General features: G+C 38.1%; 1 protein-coding gene across 4 annotated transcripts in view; it reads right to left on the bottom strand.

The window, feature by feature from the left end:
- STIL (STIL centriolar assembly protein) overlaps positions 1 to 21,488 on the bottom strand; it is a 68,524-nt gene that overhangs the window by 18,803 nt on the left and 28,233 nt on the right. For 3 of the 4 annotated variants that reach the window (XM_032846642.1, XM_032846644.1, XM_032846646.1), the window contains 5 exons: positions 18,788 to 18,902; positions 16,727 to 17,662; positions 9,488 to 9,653; positions 5,946 to 6,174; positions 473 to 683 (listed from right to left, as the gene is read on the bottom strand). In XM_032846642.1, the coding sequence (XP_032702533.1) occupies positions 473 to 683; positions 5,946 to 6,174; positions 9,488 to 9,653; positions 16,727 to 17,662; positions 18,788 to 18,902 (1,657 nt within the window). The remainder of the gene's footprint in view (positions 1 to 472; positions 684 to 5,945; positions 6,175 to 9,487; positions 9,654 to 16,726; positions 17,663 to 18,787; positions 18,903 to 21,488) is intronic. The other variant, XM_032846645.1, reaches the window with a different exon arrangement.

Below are 21,488 nucleotides of genomic sequence, written 5' to 3'. Positions count from 1 at the left end.
TGAAACTGAGTTGGACTTAACGGACTGAGCCCCCCCAGGCACTCCTTTTTACTTAGTTCACTTACTTATTTTACTTTTTACTTAGTTCACTTTCTTAGACTAAGTATTCAATAAAAATCTCTTTACCTGAAAGCAATATTACCATAGATATTCTCCTACTTTGCAACTTTCAAACTTCCTGCAAATTGTTCCTTATTTTTTCTGGTACTAACTTTACTCTGTTTTTGTTGTTGTTATTTTGTTTTATGATTTCCCCCGGCTATCTAAGTATCCGATGACTGGGATGCTTATACAAAATTACTGAATTTAGGTTATCATAATCACGAAGAGCTAAAAGAAATAAATTATGTCATTAATTTAGGAAAAATCTTTTTATATCAAGGTCCCAATCAGTTTAAAGAAAGGAGAGGCTTAACTAGTCTACCCAAAAGTAATCATCTCAGAAAAGATGAAATGTATTACTGTTTCTTACCAATAAATCCTGGTATATTTTCTGATTATCTGTAGGTTGTTGAGGCAAGGGTTGCATTACTTGCTCAATTTTTGGTTCCCCTGATGTTACAGAGTGGTTACTGGCACCCTCTGTTGGTCCACTCTGTAAGCACATGCTTACATTTTCTGCCAGCATGGAATTCGGAAAGAACACAGGCACGTCGGGTTCTTTTCTCACACCTGGAGAAGAGCTGCTTGGAAGGATATAAATAATGTGTTAGTTATCAATATTCTTTCAAGATACATTTATTTGAAGTGCAGTAACTTTGAAATAAAGGGATAAGATTCAACAGCATTCTGGTTTATATTTTCAGCTCTCATCTTGATAGGCTGCACATAAACCAGATCATAACACCTTTTCAAGTCATGTTATTTATAGTCAGACTTTTTTTTGAAAGCTGGCAAACAACCTGTTGATTTGTCCTGAACTTGATGCAAGTATCAAAATTTTTAAATATATTATTTGTTTACTTTAAGTTTTAAAATATAGTTAAGATCCCTGGCAAGGGGTGCTGGGTTGGCTCAGTTGGTTAAGCTTCTGCCTTTAGCTCAGGTCATGATCCCCGCATCCTGGGATTGAGCCCTGCATCAGGCTCCCTGCTAGGGAGCCTGCCTCTCCCTTTCCCTTCTGCCTGTTGCTCCCCTTGCTTGTATTCTTGTGCTTGCTCTCTGTCAAATGGATAAATAAAATCTTAAAAAAAAAAAAAAGATTCCTGGCAAAGAAGAGTTCATAAGCTGCCATTTATAATCACATTATATATTTGGTAGTATTTCTTTCCTTCTTTATGCTTTTACTTATTTTTCAAATTTAATACAACGAGCATTTATTACTTTTAAACTTAGCATATAAATACATATTTCTAAATTTACTATGGAAAGCAATATTAAAAGACATTTCTTACAAGAACAATAATGTGGCTATTGTAGAGAAAGGTAATAATAAATATTAGCTAGCAGAAAGCTTATTACAGGCTAGGCATTGTTTTAAGTGCATCCTCTTACAAAATCCTTACCAAAAAGACCTGTGAGATACTACATATTGTGCTTATTTGACAGATGAGGTCATGAGGCACAGAGAGGTTAGCTAACCGCTCAAAGTTATACTAAATATGAAAAAAAATACAGTTTGTTTTTTAAAAGATTTTATTTATTTATTTGAGAAAGAAAGAGATAGCAAGAACAGGGTTAGGAGAGAGCGAGAGAAAGAAGCAGACCTCCCACTGAGCAGGGAGCCCAATATAGGGTTCGATCCCAGGACCCTGAGATCATGACCTGAGCTGAAAGCAGACGCTTACCCAACTGAGCCACCCAGGAACCCCTCGTACATAGTTTAATACCTAGAGAAAACCACTATTAACATTTTAGAGTATTTTCATCTATACCCTATACCCTATACACTGGGTCGAGTTCTAAAGATACAGAAACAAATATGATCCCTGTCCTATAGGAATCCAATTTAATGGGGGAGACATATTTACATAACTTTTTTAATACATTGTGGCACATAATATGAGAATTATATGATTAAAACATATACTATACTGAGCAAAGGGGATAAATGTTTCTAGTTTTCTGGAGGAACATGTTTATTGTTTTAATCACTATGGTAATCAGAATAATTTAAAATGACAAATATTAGAGGCACAAAGAAATAGAAAAGCATTTCATGCTCATGGATTGGGAGTACAAACATTGTTAAAATGTCCACACTACTCAGAGCAATCTACATATTTAATGCGATCCCTGTCAAAATATCACCAGTAATTCTCACAGAGCTAGACCATATAATCCTAAAATCTGTATGGAACCACAACAGATCCTGAATAGCCAAAGAAATTTTGAAAAAAGAAAAACAAAACTGGAGGCATCATGATTTTGGATTTCAAGCTAGCAGCAGTCATCAAAACAGCATAGTACTGACACAAAAACAGACACATATATCAATGGAACAGAATAGAGAGCCCAGAAATGGACCCACAACTATATAGTCAACTAATCTTTGAGAAAGCAGGAAAGACTATCCATAGATGGAAAAGACAGTCTCTTCAACAATAGGTGTTGGCAAGGATGTGGAGAAAGGGGAACCCTCTTGCACTGTTGGGTCGGAATGCAAACTGGTGCCACCCCTCTGGAGAACAGTATGAAGGTTCTTCAAAATGTTAAAAATAGAACTACCCTGGGGCACCTGGGTGGCTCAGTGGGTTAAGCCTCTGACTTCGGCTCAGGTCATGATCTCAGAGTCCTGTGATGGAGCCCCGCATTGGGCTCTCTGCTCGGCAGGGAACCTGCTTCCCCCTCTCACTCTGCCTGACCCTCTGCCTACTTTTGATCTCTGTCTGTCAAATAAACAATAAAATCTTAAAAAAAAAAGAAATAGAACTACCCTATGATCAAGAAATGACATTACCAGGTATTCACCCAAAGGATTAAAAAATACAGATTTGAAGGGGTATATGCACCCCAATGTTTACGGCAGCATTATCAACAACAGTCAAACTATAGAGATTGACTGATGAATGGATAAAAATGTGGTACACACACACACATTATTCAGCCATCAAAAAGAATGAAATCTTGGCATTTGCAGTGACATAGATGGATCTACAGTGTATTATGGTAAGTGAAATAATTCAGCCAGAGAAAGACAAATACTATATGATCTTACTCATATGTGGGATTTAAGAAAGAAAACAGATGAGGGGCACCTGGGTGGCTCAGTCTTTAAGCGGCTGACTTCAGCTTGGGTCATGATCCCAGGGTCCTAGGATCGAGCCCCGCAATGGGCTCCCTGCTCAGCAGGAAGCCTGCTTCTCCCTCTCCCACTTCCCCTTGCTTGTCTTCCCTCTCTCGGTGTGTCTCTCTTAAGAAAGAAAGAAAGAAAGAAAGAAAGAAAGAAAGAAAGGAAGGAAGAAAGAAAGAAAGAAAGAAAACAGATAAATATATGGGAAGGATGAAAAGAAAAAAGGAGAGAGGGAAACGAGCTCTAAGAGACTCTTAACAACAGAGAACAAAGTGAGGGTTGATGGAGGTGTGTAGGTGGGGGATGGGCTAGATGGGTGATGCGTATTAAGGAGGACACTTGCTGTGATGAGCACTGGGTGTTGTATATAAGCGATGAATCACTGAATTCTTCTCCAGAAATCAATATTGCATTGAATGTTAACTACTTAAACTTTAAATTAAAAAAATACCTAAAAATAAAATGCACCGGGGTGCCTGGGTGTCTCAGTGGGTTAAAGCCTCTGTCTTCGGCTCCGGTCATGGTCCCAGGGTCCTGGGATCGAGCCCCACATCGGGATCTCTGCTCAGCGGGGAGCCCGCTTCCTCCTCTCTCTCTCTCTCTCTCTGCCTGCCTCTCTGCCTACTTGTGATCTCTCTCTGTCAAATGAATGAATAAAATCTTAAAAATAGATAAATAAATAAATAAATAAATAAATAAAATGCACCTATAAAGTATCAGGCAAAAAAAAAAAAAAAAGTCAAATATTATCACAAGTTTTATAATTAAAAAAAAAATCAGTTGTCTGCCCCATGCCACCCCACCACCAAATTCACCTCTTTTAACTGTTACCTATGGTGTTTTACACTACATCATTCCTCTACCTTCAAATTTATTCTATTTATTCTGCATCTGATTCCTTTTAGCACTTCTCCAAGTCCAAGCTCCTTCATCTCACTTGGGTTGGCTTTTACTATACTAACCAGTTTCCCTACATCCACTCTAAACTCCTTCCGTTCATTTGCCACAGAACAGCTATTTAAAAAATGAAAAATCAGATCACACCACTCTTTTGTCTAAAATCCTCCCTGGATTTAATGAGCATAGAATAAATTCAAAGCTCCTTTCTACATCCTACAAAGCTCCCGCATAATTTGGCTTCTGCCTATATCCCTGACTCCATTTCCTATAAGCATGCTCTCTTGAGCACTTTCTCTCCAACCCGCACTCCCTCCCAACCCCCCCCTCCCCCTCTGTCACTGTTTCTAGCCATAACGGCTTTCCTAATTGTTTCCTGAACTGTCAAGCCCCTGCACAACTTAGGGTCTATACATGCCATTTCTTCTACCAGGAACACTCTGCAGATTTTCTCAGAGCTGGCTCCTTCTCATCATTCTAGTCACTGCTCCAATGTTACCAGCTCAGGGAAGGCTTCCTTTACCATCCCCTACTTAATATATCCTTCACTCCCATGCCACCAACTGGTTAGACTCCACTTGATCACCCTGGTTTATTTTCTTCAGAGCAGCTGTCATTATATGAAATTAAATTATTTGTTATTTATATGGTTATTATTTGTCATGGGAACAAGTCATGGAAATTCCATGAAGTTAGCAGCTTTTCCTAACCTACTACTCAATCTCTAGGGCCTAGTTCTGTGGCAGCTTTTATTAGAAGCTCAAAGATATTTGAATTTCTTTCCTAATTTCTTGAAGATCTAAATTACTTCGAAATCCTTGTTTAATAAAAAAAAAATCTTCAGGAAAAATTTCAAACACAGGCAAAAACAGTATAACAAACCATTATACACAGTTTTAAAAAATTACCTAATTTTTAAATTGGGTACCTGGGTAGGTCAGTCAGTTGAGCAGCCGACTCTTGACTTTGGCTCAGGCCATGATCTCAGTGTCCTGGAATCGAGCCCCATGTAGGACTCTGCACTCAGCATGGAATCAACTTGGGGTTCTCTCTCTCCCTCTCTCTCTGCCCCAAGCCTCCCACGACCCCACCCTCCTCACACGCACTCTTGCTCTAAAATAAATGAGTAAATTAAAAAAAAAATTACCTACTTTTTTTTTTTTTTAAAGATTCTTATTTATTTACTTGACAGAGATCACAAGTAGGCAGAGAGGCAGGTAGGCAGAGAGGAGGAAGCAGGCTCCCTCCTGAGCAGAGAGCCCAATGTGGGGCTCGATCCCAGGACCATGGGATCATGATCTGAGCTAAAGGCAGAGGCTTTAACCCACTGAGCCACCCAGGCACCCCAAAAAATTACCTACTTATAATCAGTCTTACTCCGGTTACACCCCTAGTCATTTCATCTCCCACCAGCTATTTTTTTTCTCACCGGGTTACTTTGAAATAAATCTCAGAAATAAATTCTTATAATGTATAATTGCAATTTGGAGAATCTTTAAAAATTTAAAAAATTCAGGGCCCCATCTCCATCTAGGGCCTAGTTTCAGAATCTCTACAGTGAGGTCTAAGCATATGTATGTCCGAAATTTTCTTCAGATGTTCTGATTCAGCTAGACTGTAACAAACCAATGACTGACATCTGGGAACAGTTCTAGGAGCACCACAATTGTCAGTTACGTAAAAACCGTATCAGGAAAGACACTACTGAAAATACCATTTACAAAACAAACAGCTTCTGAGTGAAAACACCGAAAGAATATTAGAACTTAAAAAGAAAAAAAGGAGGATGAATGCTGCATCATCAAAGACACCTTACTTGGATACAGAAAGTGGTTGATTACATTCTTCCACAGCAATGTTGCTTTCTTCAAAGCTGGGAATATCAACTGCTCTCAGTGAAGACGCGCTACCTGGCGGACTTGTAACTTCATTATTAACATCAACAGAAAAATTCATGTCCTCACTGGAAATCTTGGTATCATCTTGCCTCAGCTGAGATCCAGGCTCTTCACCATCGCCCGCTGCATTCCAAAACAAGCTGGCCCCTGGAAGTTAAATGATTAAGCACATACTGAAACAAATATCTTACTATAAAAATAATCCTCCGACAAACCTCTAAGTAAGACTAACTATATTGTTTTGACACAATTACCTAGAAATGTTTGCAGATTATCTCTTCTCAGAAATGCCATAAAGAGGTAAGGCGAAAAGCCAGAGGACTGGTGTACAAGGTGGAGCCTCAGTGGCTCAGCTCGCTAACTGTCTGACTCTTGGTTTCAGCTCAGATCATGATATCAGGGTCAGGAGTTCAAGGATATCGTGCTCTACACTGGGTGCAGAGCCTACTTCAAAAAAGAATAAACAACAAAAAACAAAAAAACAACTTGGGACAAATGGAACAGGGGACATTCTGGGCTCTGTCTCTTCAAGAGGTGTGGCTCTCAAATGATGTGTTTCACATATAAAGGTTCTGAATATGATTTAGGTTTATGTGTGTACAGAAAATTGCTCTTCTGAAAAACAAGGGAAAACATATAATATAATGAGTCCCTAGGCTCTCTGATTTCTATCTTTAAATACAATATTTATGAGAATATTCAGGGACATATCAGACATATGTAATATCAGCAATTATTTAAAAATCAAATGTTGGGTGCTCTGGTTGGCACAGTCGGTTAAGCATCCAACTCTTGGTTTTGGCTCAGGTCATGAGATGGAGCCCCATGACCGGCACAGTACTCAGTGAGAAGCCTGCTTGAGACTCTCTCTCCCTCTCCCTCCACCACACCCCCAAAGCTCACATGCACATGTGCTCTCTCTCTCTCTCTTTCAAATAAATTTTAAAAATCTTAAAAAAAAAAAAAAAAAAAGAAAAAGAAAGGACAATTATGACAAAGTTACATAAGTGCTGCTACTCTTCTGGAATATTTACCAATACATACCTTCAGGAAATTAAGTAACATTGTAGAATAAACATGTTTTAAAAGCCATTTAGTTCTAACAGTTATTAATAATGCTTTTTTCTGCATATAAGTAATAACTACCCCAGGTCATCCAAGTTGAATAACTGAATGTGAATCTATGAGGTTTCAAAATAATTCCAGAATATCAGCTTAAACATGTAAATGACTTCATTCAATTATCTTTTATTCAGCACACATTATGATTAAGGCATCATGTTAGCTAATGACATACAATTGTGGAATAAGGCAATGTTCAACATCCTAAAAGCTTGTAGTCTAGGAACAGATACAGATGAGAAGCAACTGTAATATAATAAAAGCACAGTTTATAGGAGGAAACTGCACTTTTTTGGTATGTTTGGTATGTATGTTTGGTTAGCTCATAATACCCACAGCTCCTTGTCCGCCACCCCTCCACAACATACACAAACTTCCCCTGGAGACTGTCACCCCCGCAATTAACAAAGGTGAGACTCCGGCAGATATGTCCCTTTACATGCTTCTCAACCCCCTCACCACTGAACCAGGGATTAAACCCTAATCCAAACTAGACCCTTCAGGTTCTCTGCAATTTGAAACAAGATGGAAGGAGAGTAACTTGGTTTGTTTACATGGCTAAAACTGTGTGACACATACACTTTGGAGCTTTGGGTGAGCTACAAAAACTGAGTAGAAAAACTGAGTAAAACAGCCATATAGTTGGATAGCCCTAATGGTATTCTAGTCTCTAGTTCTAGTTTTTTCCTGAAGTCAGCCCCACTCTTGGCCTTGGTTCTCATGAAACAACTTCATATCCTCCCAGTAAATTCCCCTTCCTTACTTAAATTATTTCAAAGTGGTTTACATTACTTGCAGCCAAAGAATCTTGACTAATACTCAGTAATATCTGACTTATAAATGTATAAGGGGTTCTTCCTTCTCTCCTTCCTTGCTCCCCTCTACATGGGCAGTTAAATGGGTTCAGAGATAGAACATAGAAATCTGCCTTCCTTCCTTTTCTCCCTCTCAAATATTTATTTTCTCGGTTCAAATCTTCATCTGTTACTTCTACAAGTCTTAGGTCATCATCCCTTCTCACTCCTCAAATGTTTGAGTTTCACCATCTTCATTTCCCAAAGCAGCTCAAATGCAATAGGTATTTAGACTGAACTCATCCTCTCTCTTTTGCTTCTTCTCTAACTTGCCTTCCCTAGGTCCTCTAAGCTGAAAATCCTGGGTAACTTTTATTTTCATTTTTAATAAACTTTTAATGTTAGAATAATTCTAGATTTATAGAGAAGATAAGAAAGAGTTCCTATATACTCCTCACCAGTTTCACCTGACATTAATATCTTACATTACCATGGCACATTTTTCAAAATCAAGAAACTAATATTGGTGCATTACAATTAACTAAATCTCCAGACTTTATTTGGATTTCACTGATTTTTTCACTAATGTCCTTTTTTCTGTTCCAGGATCTAAACAAGTAACTTCAGAATCCTCCTATTCCAACTGCCACATCCATTTAGTTAACCAAATCTTATCAACACCCTACACAACTCTTTGTCTTCATTCTTACCACCATCACCCTATGTACTAGGCGTCTTGCTAGATCTTGGGGACGTTCTTGAAGATCTCATGGTCTGGTGGTGATCAAACATGTGAACAAATATAGGCCATTACATTATTAATTGATTTTTTAAAGGCCTTTAATGTTGCTTACCGAATAAAGCAAACATTCCTTTTTGAAAGATGTAATAAAGGGTCTCCTTTGTTACTAGACAATTCAGAGCTCTGTGTTTTCTCCCTGTGCCCCTACTGTTTTCCCTATCCATCCTGTTCTGCCATCTCTCCATTCTACCTCCTAAAACCCTACACATCCTTCAAGGCCCAGAATCAATACCACTGCATAGATAAAACAAACCTTCCCTGATCCCTCAAACCACAGATGATTATTCTTATAAGAACCGTGTCCAGGGACACCTGGGTGGCTCAGTCATTAAGCATCTGCCTCTGGCTCGGGTCATGATACCAGGGTTTTGGGATTGAGCCCTGAGTTGGGCTCCCTGCTCAGCAGGAACCTGCTTCTCCCTCTCCCGCTCCCCCTGCTTGTGTTCCCTCTCTCACTGTGTCTGTCAAATAAATAAATAAACTTAAAAAAAAAAAAAAAGAACTGGGTCCAGTCTAGGAAAGAAGCAAAAACAAAGTATCATGTCATGTGGTCTCCCATTTGTTTTCTGATACAGTTCTTTCATAAAGAGTAAAATTACACAAAGACTTAAATAAATGATACTCTCTTCACTTTGGCTTTGGTTCTGTTTGTACCATGCACCAATTTCAAAGCAAAAATTTTAAAAGTGATATGAAAAGAATTTTTTTTAATTCCTTACAAATTAAAAGAGAAGGAAATTACCTGTGCTCACAGCAATGCTTACACTTTTTCTCATGTGCAAGCCAGGGGAAGACTGTGCTTCCACGGAAACCAGCTCCATCTGTCTTGCAGCTTGCACCGTGTCTTCAGCAGAAGTTGTCTTAGGGGAACAAGGCTGTAGAGACTGTGCTTCCAACAAACGCTGAATCTGTATCAGTTAAAAACATATTTTATCCATCAACCCTCAGTTTGTTTTGTGAGATTAAGAGTCACTTATGGTTTGTCTCCCTCCCAATCCCAACTTGTTTCATTTATTCTTCTCCTACCACATTAACCCCCCATGTTGCATCTCCTCTCCCTCATATCAGGGAGATCATATGATAGTTGTCTTTCTCCGATTGACTTATAGGGTATGTGCTATGGTGAGTGCTGTGAAGTTTGTAAACGTGGAGATTCACAGACCTGTACCCCTGGGGGAAAAAATATATATATATATGTTTATAAAAAATAAAATTATAAAAAAAAAAATTTCACAATTAAAAAAAACAAAAAAAACCAAAAAAACATATTTTAAACTGGCAGTGAAGTAATCAACCAAATTGGTGGTGGAGTTTAAAAATGAATTACAAAGTGCCCCCAATCATACTTTTAACTCTATTTTCTCACAATTCAGTTAGATCATACCATAAAACTTATTCAATGCAGAAATCACCATCCTTCATTATTAAGAAGCACTTAAGTAGGCTAAGTGCAAATTTTATTTATTTTTTTAAAGTAAACTCTAGGGGCACCTGGGTGACTCAGTTGTTAAGCATTCTGCCTTCGCTCAGGTCGTGATCCCAGGGTCCTGGGATCGAGCCCCGTACAGGGCTCCCTTCTCAGCGGGAAGCCTGCTTCTCCCTTTCCCACTCCCCATGCTTTTGTCCCCTCTCTTGTTGTGTCTCTCTCTGTCAAGTAAATAATCTTTAAGGGAAAAAAAAAGGAAACTCTATGCCTCATGTGGGGCTTTTAGAACCCTGAGATCAAGAGTTGCGTGTTCTACTGACTGAGCCAGCCAGGTGTCCCATAGCTAAGTGTAAATTTAAAAGTAAAAACATAAAGGCATTTAAACTGGCATTTATAAATTGACACTTGTGTAAAAAAGCCTGAATGTTAACACTTCAAATCAGTATTTCACTCCTCTTCCACTTACAAATCAAAATCAAGGTAAGAGCTATAATCTAACTCCTTACCAAATAGTGAACATTTTTGCACAAGGTTCTTCTTATAAAGGGTAATCAGAATAGTCCATGTTTGGCCATGCTAAAACTGGAATTATTAATAACAGTAGCGAACAATTACTGAGTGGGTCCTGTTTTATAAGGCACTATAGTGAGAGCTTTTATGTATGATTATTACAATCCACCCCATTAGGAATATACTACTATTTTTTTTATAGTTCTTTTTTTTTTTTTTTTAGATTTTATTTATGTATTTGACAGACAGAGATCACAAGTAAGCAGAGAGGCAGGCAGAGAGAGAGGGAAGCGGCTCCCCGCTGAGCAGAGAGCCTGATGCGGGGCTCAATCCCAGGATCATGACCTGAGCTGAAGGCAGAGGCTTAACCCACTGAGCCACTCAGGCACCCCAGGAATGTACTACTATTAAACACACTTTACAGATAAGAAAACTTGAGAAATTAACATTATTTGCCCAGGTCATGTAACTAACCAGTAGCAATGCTGAGGTTCAAACACCAAGTTTCCCGTGCTTCTTTTAAAACAGAAATATAACTCACATACCATTAAATTCATCCCTTTAAAGTATACAAGTCAGTGGTTTTTAGCAAATTCACCACAAAGTTTGCAACCACCACAACCATCTAATTCTAGAACATTTTCATTAATCCCCTGAAAAAAACCTGTACCCACTAGTGGTCACTTTCCATTGCCCACACCCAGCCTCTGGAAACCACTAATCTGCTTTCTGTCTCTACAGATTTGCCTATTCTGGAGACTTTACATAAATGAAACCACACAGTATGTGGCCTTGAATCTTGCTTCTTTCGCTCAGCATAACATTTTCAAAGTTCATCCTTGTTGTACCTATCAGTACTTTACGGTTGAATAATATCCCATAGTACAGATATGTCACATTGTATCTACCCATTCATGAGCTGATGGACATTGGACTGTTTTCACTTTTGGCTATCATAGATAATGTTGCTATGAACATTTGTGTACAAGTTTTTATGTGAGCATATTTTTTCATTTCTCTTGGGTATATATTTAGGAGTAGAAGAGCCTCCCTTTTTAAAGTGCGATTTTCTATTTCCCTATAAATTATACGATTGTGGGGATGCTTGGGTGCTCAGGTGGGTAGCTTAGCCTTTGGCTAGGATCATATCTCAGTGTCCTGGGATCAAGTCCCTCATCGGGCTCAATGCACAGCAGGGAGTCTGCTTCTCCCTCTGCCTGCCGCTCCCCCTGCTTGTAAGCGCGCTCACTCTCTCTCTCTCTCTGACAAATAAATAAAATCTTAAAAAAAATTATACCATTGTGTTCAATTTGTCTTATTAATTTGAGCAAATTACCTTTACTAATATAGGAAAATATAAATTATCAATAAATTATTAAGATCAGTAGAAATATAACCTGCATTAATAATACAAAATGGCATATGTATTTATAGTGGTTTACAGTGTGGACTCTGGTGTCATGAGGATATAAGTTTAAATCCCACTCTGCTATCTTTTAGGATGAGCTATTTAACCACAATGAGCCTCAGTATCACTTAAAATTAAAGTAATTGTAAGGATTAAGAGACAAAATTGGGGTGCCTGGGTGGATCAGTGGGTTGGGCCTCTGCCTTCGGCTCGGGTCACAATCTCAGGGTCCTGAGATCAAGACCCACATCAGGCTCTCTGCTCGGCAGGGAACCTGCTTCACCGCGCCCCCCCCCCCCACCCCCACTTGCCTCTCTGCCTGCTTGTGATCTCTGTCTGTCAAATAAATAAATAAAATCTCTTTAAAAAAAAAGAAAAAGAGAGACAAAATAATTGTAACTTTTTGTATGTTTACTATAGCCAGGACCTACACTAACCACTTTATATATACATATACATATAGACACACACACATATACATAAACTCATTAAACCATCCAATCTACATATAATACCAATCACTGCTCCTAATTTACAGATGAGAAAAGTGAGGTTTAGAGATCACACAGGAAGCACTCAATAAAGCTATAGTGATTAATCGAATGGTACTGGTGTTAGAACAGACAGGCAAATCAATGGAGAATATAGTATAGAAGTAGATACAAATGCATGATACTTCCATTACACCATAAAAAAAGTATTTCCAAATCATTAAAAAGATATATTTCAATAAATGTATGAGGCCAGTTATCTGAGGATTAAAATGGAAAAACCTCTTATCTCATATATCAAAATAAAGCAACAAAATAATCCTGAAGGGGGAGGGAAGATGAAGAATAGATTTTTTTTTTAAAGATTTTATTTATTTATTTGACAGAGAGAGAGAGATCACAGGTAGGCAGGCGGGGGGAGGGGGGTGGGGAGCAGGCTCCCTGCTGAGCAGAGAGTCCAATGTGGGGCTTGATCCCAGGACCCTGAGATCATGACCTGAACTAAAGGCAGAAGCTTAACCCACTGAGCCACCTAGGTGTCCTAAGAATAGATTTTTTATAATCTTGAAGCAGGCTTTTCTAAACATAATTAACATGCAGAAAGAAAATCACCAATAAACCTAACTATATTTAAATTGGAATATTCTGCACAAAACAAATGGTTAAAACAAAAAACATTTAAGACAAACTATAAGAAATGCTTACCACATATATATGATAAAAAACCAATTTCCTAATTTACAATGAGCTCTTACAAATTAATTAGAAAAGGACCTAAAATGGATAAATGACGGACTTTACACAAAGAAAATATAAATGGCCAATAAATAATAAAATGATCAATCTGGATTATGACAATACAATGCAAATTAAAACAGTGTCTTTTTGTAAGACTGATACTAATTTTACTAGTTTTGTATGCACAATACTGGAGATGTGGAAAAACAACTTTGGAGTATTAAACTGGCACAATCTTTTTGGGTGGCCATTCTCATTCAAGTTACAAAGTATGTATTAAGTAACTATTATAAGTAAAGTACTATTCAAAGTGCTTTTTAAAAAAAATACAGTGATGAATCTTGTAAGCTCTCTCCCTACAGCTCCCTAGAGACAAAAACCAAAAACTCATAATTAAGGCCTGACCCTTGAGAAGGAGTGAGCCATTAGAAGGTATAGGCAGAGGGGCAAGCTCAAGAATCTAAAGTGGAAACAAACAAGTTCATGTTTTTGAAGAACAAAAAGCACATCCTGCAACTGAAGTGTAGTGAATACAGAAGATGGCGGCAATAGATGAGCTAGAAGAGGAGGCACACAGAGCCAAATGACAAGATTTCAAGGGTCAGGGTAAGGAATCTGGATTTTCTAACTACAAAGGAAAACCACTGAGAGCAAAACCCTATGATCTGACTTGAGCTTTAAGAAGATGGGTGTCAGGCGCCTGGGTGGCTCGGAGGGTTGAAGCCTCTGCCTTCAGCTCGGGTCATGATTCCAAGGGTCCTGGGATCCCGCCCCACATCGGGCTCTCTGCTCAGCAGGGAGCCTGCTTCCTCCTCTCTCTCTCTGCCTGCCTCTCTGCCTACTTGTGATCTCAATTTGTCAAATAAATAAATAAAATCTTTAAACTCAAAGAAAAAAAAAAGAAGATGGCTGTCATGTTTCAATTGTTTCCAAGGAAAAATGGGGACAGTACTGGAAGTAGCATGGTTGGATAAGAAAAGAAGATGGTTTCAATTAGGGAGGTGTCAGGAAAGATGGTTAAGAAACAGTTAAGTTCAAGATACACCTAGAAAGTAAAACCTGGGTTTCTGATACCCAGAATTTTTGCCTGAGCAACAGGATGAGAAGTGATGTCATTAACTGAACTAATAATGATAATGAAAATAGTCATAGTTAACAGGTACTGAGCACTAACTATATGCCAGGCACTATTCTAAGCCACTTCTCCCTAGTAACTCATTCAATCCTTAGAACTCCATACACTTAGGTACATTCTTATTTTGTGAATGAGAAAACTGAAGTTTGAGAGGTGAAGTAATTTGCCCAAGATTGCATTACTTTATTTTACACTGAAACTGGACTAGAACTCAAGGAGGCTGGTGCCATCCCTTCACCACTACACCAAAATGAGACTCGAAACAAGTCTCCTAATGGACTGGAACAAGTCTGGCTATCTATGAACACTTAAAATGTGTGTTCCCTTCAACCTCACACTTTTACTTCTAGGGATCTATGCTACAGAGATATGTGCACACATGCAGGGCAATGCCAAACACAGGGATGCTGACTGCTGCACTGTTTGCAATAGCAAAAACTTCAAACTATGGAATAGGAGACTAACTAGAAAATTTGTTGTACATCATTTTAACAAAATCCTATACAGAATAAGATAGTTCTATATATTCTTATACAGAAAATGTGTTAAGATAGTTTTTTACATGTAAATAAAGTGGTACCTAAAACAAAGTTTAAAAAAATTCACATGAGTTGGGGCGCCTGGGTAGCTCAGTTGATTAGGCGCCTGCCTTCTGCTCGGGTCATGATCCCAAGGTCCTGGGGTCAAGCCCCGCATCTGGCTCTCAGCTCAGCGGGAACCCTGCCTCCCCCTCTCCCTCTGCTGTTCCCCTTGCTTGTGTTCTCTCTCTCTCTGCCAAATAAATAAATAAAATCTTCAAAAAAAAATTCACATGAGCAAAATAAAAGTGTGTGTATTTATCATAAATGCATTTTCTACATCATTTTTTTGTATTCTCCAAGTATAATGATTCAGATAATGTGCTCATTAGTCTATATCTACATTTTAATCCCAAGTAACTAAGATTTTTGTTTAAAAGATCTTTTTAGCCTGCCTTTTTTAAAAAAACAAAACAAGAAATATATAAGAACTATTTCTTTTCAATGTGAAACATTTAGCTACGTTAAAACGAGTGTCTAATATTTGTAAGGATTTGTAAAAATCAAACTTTTATTTTACAACTTCGAAGAATTTACTAGGTCTAAAAAACAGTGAAACTACATTCTTCTCAGGTTTCCTAACTACAGCATTTTAAAGCAGAAGGGGTCTTTAAAGTTTTTGGGTTTTTAAGATTTTTTGTTTATTTATTTGGGGGAGGGAGAGAGACAGAGAACATGAGTGTGCAAAGTGAGGGCAGAGGGAAAGGGAGAAACAGATCCTCTGCTTAACAGGGAGCAGCCATAGGGCTTGAACTCAGAACCCTGGGATCATACCCGAGCTAAAGGCAAACACAGCTTAACTGACTGAGCTACCCAGGTGCTCCTAAGCAGAAGTTTTAAATTGTCTTTTTTTGTTTTTGCAAAATGCAAACACTATGACTCCAGTTTTATAAAACAAAGTTTTTTTTTTAAATTGTACATGTATATAATGTCCATTTCACATATATTTGCATAGTTATAGGATCATGGGCAAAATACTGAAGAATGCAATTCAGGTTGTTTTCATTCATGCTGTCAGGAGGAGGGAGGAAGGAGGTAGGGGATTTGTAGGGGATTTGTGGTAGGTATGTGGAAGAAGGGTACCAGTAAGAAAAGGAAAAAAAAAAGGTACAAGACTGAATGGTGTAAGGATATAACTAAAATACTAAAAACTGCCATAAAGGCCTGAAAAAAGGAAGCATTTCATAATAAAATGAGTGAAACACATCTAGTACAGATACACAGAAGAGGTTCTAGAACTATTCTCTAAAGGCACACTGGCTAAAAGCACTAAATATACTACATGGTTGACAAATTAGAGCTGCATCGGAATCTATTGCGCAGGTTTTATATTTAGTTGTATACCAAGGTTTATTAAACTATACAGACTTTTTTGTTAGAGGCAACAAACGGAAGAAAAATGTAGTTATGTTGTAGATTAGGATATGCACAAGGCAGAGAAGAGAAGGTTTACTTTCTAGTCCCAGTTCTACTCCTAACTAGCAATGTGTCATTGGGTAAATTATTTTCTCTCTCTAATCCTCTTCTTACTTATCAGTAAAACAAAAGAAACCAGAATTCATTTTCCAAGGTTTTTTCTAGTTTTGATATTCTACAATTTTATTCCATAAAATGTAGTTATTGAAGAACTGCCAGTTATTTTTAAGCAACCATATTAATACCGTGAATTCAAAAGAACTAAGAAAGCTTGCAAACCTGTGCCTGAAGCAGTCTCAGCTGTCTGTCTTGTTCTGTGAGGAACCTATATGCATCCGGAGACAGTCCCATCATTCCGTTGTCTGAGCCAGTCCTGGGTGTGTGCATGCATACTGCACAAGGCGGTGGGTTACAGGAGCCCACATGTGAAGGCTGTCTTGCCACAGGCGATGGTTCCACATTGTTGAGGGGAGAGCAACCACCCATGTTTCCCTGAGGTCTCAAGGCTACAGGACTACTTGAAGAACAGAATGCATTAGGGTACAGAGCTGGACATCCACCTAGGTGAAATAATGAATGCTTGTGAATGGCTTCAGATTGGAGGTCTTGAACAGACTCTACTGTATTCACTCCTTGCCAAGAATTTATTGGACCATACTGCACGTGGGCATGATGCTGACAACAACTGCAAACATTCGTAGGACAGTAAGACGGTGGTGGAGTAGGTATCTGAATTTCCATTGGTCTTTCTGAATTATGGGATGAAAAAAACAAATTGTGTGGGTGAGACCCTGAGGCAAGAGAAGACTGCTTGGAATTTAATGTGGAGGATCTTACAGGATATTCTTCTTTGTGTACATTTGAATCAGAAGATGGCCTATTAAGAGAAGATGCTTTAAGACTGTTCTTGATATGGGCGCTCCCATTCTTACAGGTAGATGGCTGTCTTACTTTGCTGCATCTCAAAGGAACAGTGCTCTGGGTTAATTGATTTGGTAACCCTTTCAAGGAAAGCTCTCCAGCTTCGGCTTCTAGGTTGCTTTTGTCATCATAAAGCTGGGGTTGCAATGGCTCCAAGTGTTCAGAGTGGTTAATCAACAAAGAAGGATTTTCATTATTTACCATTTCCAATGGCTTAGGCAAAGGATTTGATTCTATGAAATTGCCATCCAAAACAAGGGAAAGTTCAGGAACTGATGGCTGGATCTTAGAAACCTATAAATGGGAATGAAATGAAAGAGGAAAAGTATTTTTTTGGATGTTCTGTTTTATTTAGACTAATAGTTTCCAAACTATATCCAATTACTTATTAAAAAGTGTTTATTCTTTAGACAGTTGATACATATTTTCTGGGCATCTTCTATGTGCTAGCACTAGGAATACAACTGTGAGTAAAATAAACAAGGTCTTTGCCTTCACAAACTTATTACTTAACAATGGAACTCCCTTTATTGGAATACTGATTTATGTTGCTTAAATTACATAACACAATATGGGAAACTGTTTTATAATACTTTTTTACCCTCTCTCTGCAAAAAACGTATCACTGTCAAAATGTTTCAATAGATCTTATAGCAAATAATGTTTCTGCCTCTTCAGTAACAAAAGATCTTCTGATAAGTATTTCAGAATATTTTTCTACTAAGTGAAATTATTCACTGCCAATACCAACTAAGAGTTGGAAGAGAGCAGGAAAAAATAAACTAAATATTTGCTGTCGTGAATTTGGTTATAATTTGATATTAATTTTTAAAAATCTTTCTTATTCCTTTTTCTTCTAATAAGTAATTGGTCCAATTAAGGTACAACAACTCCATAATAACCCACTGGTTGCCTGTATAACCAAAAAATTATAACAGATTGGAGATTTAGCAATCTCCAAAAGCAAGTACCATGTTTTCTCAGATTTGGTGATAACAATGTCAAGTTCTGGAGAAGGTTAAGAATATTGAGCCTATATGGGTTAAAGGCACCAAGTTCTGAAACCAAACCTTCTGAATTACTAGCTTTACTGAATTTCAAACTTCCTGAATTCTACTTTTCTCTTACTAGTACAATACTGGGCAGGCAACTTAACCAATCTGTGCCTCAGTTTTCTCTGGAAGCGATATAATATAATATGTACACATATATACATATGTATCATTATATATGTAACATATAATAGTTACATGAAAAATATCTGTATCTGTATGTACAGATATAGCCATATAGATATATACCTAGATATATCTTTGAATAAAACTTGAATAAGTTTCAGTAATACTGTTGAATGTTTTAACACGAAGAGATTTTAGGTTTCTAAACACATAGGTGGGTTCTTTATAAGATCGGTGATACCTTTTGACTCACAGGATGAGGACTAGGAATTGGTCTTGGAGAAAAATCTTCATCTTCAACACCAGAATCACGATCATTTATTGGCATTTTTCCTGGAGATAACTTTTGTGAGGACCTAAAGAATACAGGGGAGTAAGGAAAAGTTTTCAGTGATCTGTTTATTTGTTCTTTCTTTTTGAAACTGAATAAAGTACTTTAATAAGCCCCAGTAGTATCTGGATCATTTAATTTGGTATCTGACAATCACAGATTATTTTGTTTTTCAGGCCAGTGTTAGCTGCCTAGAAAAGCTGGTCCAGTCGGATTCATGATTAATAAACTACCTCCCTTTGCCTGATCATGGGAAGTTTAACCCAGTTATTCTTTTTTTTTTTTTTAAAGATTTTTTATTTATTGATTTGACAGAGAGAGATCACAAGTAGACAGAGAGGCAGGCAGAGAGAGAGAGAGAGAGAGAGGGAAGCAGGCTCTCTGCTGAGCAGAGAGCCCGATGCGGGACTCGATCCCAGGACCCTGAGATCATGACCTGAGCCGAAGGCAGCGGCTTAACCCACTGAGCCACCCAGGCGCCCCTTAACCCAGTTATTATTAAAGTCACAAAATATCAACAGTTACTGAGCATCTTCTGATTAACCACTTTGAGGAACATAGTCATAAATAAGGCACAATGCTTGCCATAAAAAAATTATAAACTGGTGATAAAGCTGTACACTCACTGCATTCAACACTCATTAAACACTGTTAAAAAGAGAACTCGATAAGGAACTACTCCATTTTCCTTAACACTTATATCTGTGATGGAAAACTGAGACATTAACTGAGGTACTTCCTCCTACTGAATCAATTGTCATCATTGTGTCACAGCGGCCTGCTCTAATAGAACAGAGACCAATTTTGAGTTCTGGTACAGAGTTTCAAAAGCTGAGAGTTTAAGATTAAAATTTGGAAGACTATATGCATTGGGTTTTTTTTGCATCCTAGATAAAGTCTCAAGAGGATGAGCTCAGGGAAGAGAAAAGAAGAGCCAGAAGGAACCTAAAAGAGTGTAGACATTAACAGAATCCCTAAGAAAGGGTCCCACATCCTGTCTCCCTGGCAGCAAGCACAAAAGAAACCCCCAGGTGGATTCAGAAGGTCTGAGAGACCTTTGTCCTAGACCCTGATGGGTCTGAGAAACAAACACAGAGGTCCTTCTGAGTCAAGGGGCTGCAAAGAAATAATCAGGATGTCTGCATGGTGTGTTTAAGCATCAGGGTCTGCACTCGGCCCCACAGAGTTCTCCCCCAGCACCCAAGAGTGACATGGAGAATATTATGATACCCCCTGTGCCTAAGTGTAGCATGGACATGACAGAGAGCCAGTGACCTGACTAGAGTAAGGAGGTCATAGCAGAGGCCCACACAAATCTACTGCCAAAGACCAGATGCAAATGAAAACACCTGAGCAGATGGCAGCTTGGCTGGATCATAATTATGCCATCCCACATCATCACTACTGGGACAGCATTAAGTCCTCCAAATTGTATATAACCTCATAGAAAAGAAGATAAACAGATCTTGAATTGACTGAAATTTGGTTCTATAACAACTGGGCAGTCAAATTAGAAATCAAGTTCAATTACTTTTAAAAAGAAAAAAAGTTACATTTTTTTGAAACCGTTTGTGGCAAGGAATTAATATATTTTTTGAAGATTTTATTTAGTTATTTGAGAGAGAGAGAGAGAGAGGGAGAGAACACAAGCAGAGGGAGAAGCAGACTCTCCACTGAGCAGGGAGCCTGATGCAGGGCTCTATCCCAGGACCCTGGGATCATGACCTGAGCTGAGGGCAAACGCTTAACCAACTGAGCCACCCAGGAGCCCCAGGAATTAAAATTTGCTCTATGCTTACTTATGATAACACAAACATATATAAAAACACACATAAAACTTCTGACATCGAGCAATAAGATGCATTTCTGAGCTTTTATAGTAGCCAAGGCAAAAATAAAAAACCTTATGTTGTATAATTAAACATCAGTTCTTTAGGTGAGACAAACATTTTACTAAAAATCTAAAAGTGGGGGGCGCCTGGGTGGCTTGGTGGGTTAAATCTCTGCCTTTGGCCCAGGTCATGATCTCAGGGTCCTAGGAACAAGCCCCACATCAGGCTCTCCGCTCAGCAGGGAAACTGCTTCCCCTTCTCTCTCTGCCTGCTGCTCTGCCTATTTGTGATCTCTCTCCCTCTGTTAAATAAATGAAATCTTAAAAAAAAAAATCTAAAAGTGACTGATGGTTACTAAAGCTTTGATCAGAATTGAATATTGGCAAAATTTTCAAAAATAATGTTAAAGAAATTATGTTCCCTTAATCTAGTCTTTTCTTCCATAAATATTTAATAAAACCTTGAATAAAGACTTAAAAAGACAGTGAAGGTGTTCCTGAAAAGCTGTAAGAATATAGTTTTCTGGTGATCTAACCTATATCAAGGATAACTTAAAATGCCCAAAGATGGAGATAGTATACTTTAGATAATTTTCTAAACCTCAGAAACTGTGACTATGTTTACTGCACTTGGTAAAAAGGAGTTTGCAAATGTGATTAAGTTAAGGAACTTGAGATGTAGAGATTATCCTCAATTACCCAGGTAGGGTCAATGTTATCAAAAGGGCCTTTATAAAATGGAGGCAAAAAGGTCAGAGTTAGAGAAGGAGATGTGAGGAT

This window comes from Lontra canadensis, unplaced genomic scaffold (assembly GCF_010015895.1).
Source record: "Lontra canadensis isolate GAN:19392208 unplaced genomic scaffold, GSC_riverotter_1.0 scaffold179, whole genome shotgun sequence".
NCBI classification, from domain to species: domain Eukaryota; kingdom Metazoa; phylum Chordata; class Mammalia; order Carnivora; family Mustelidae; genus Lontra; species Lontra canadensis.
This window is presented reverse-complemented; position numbering and strand designations above follow the sequence as displayed.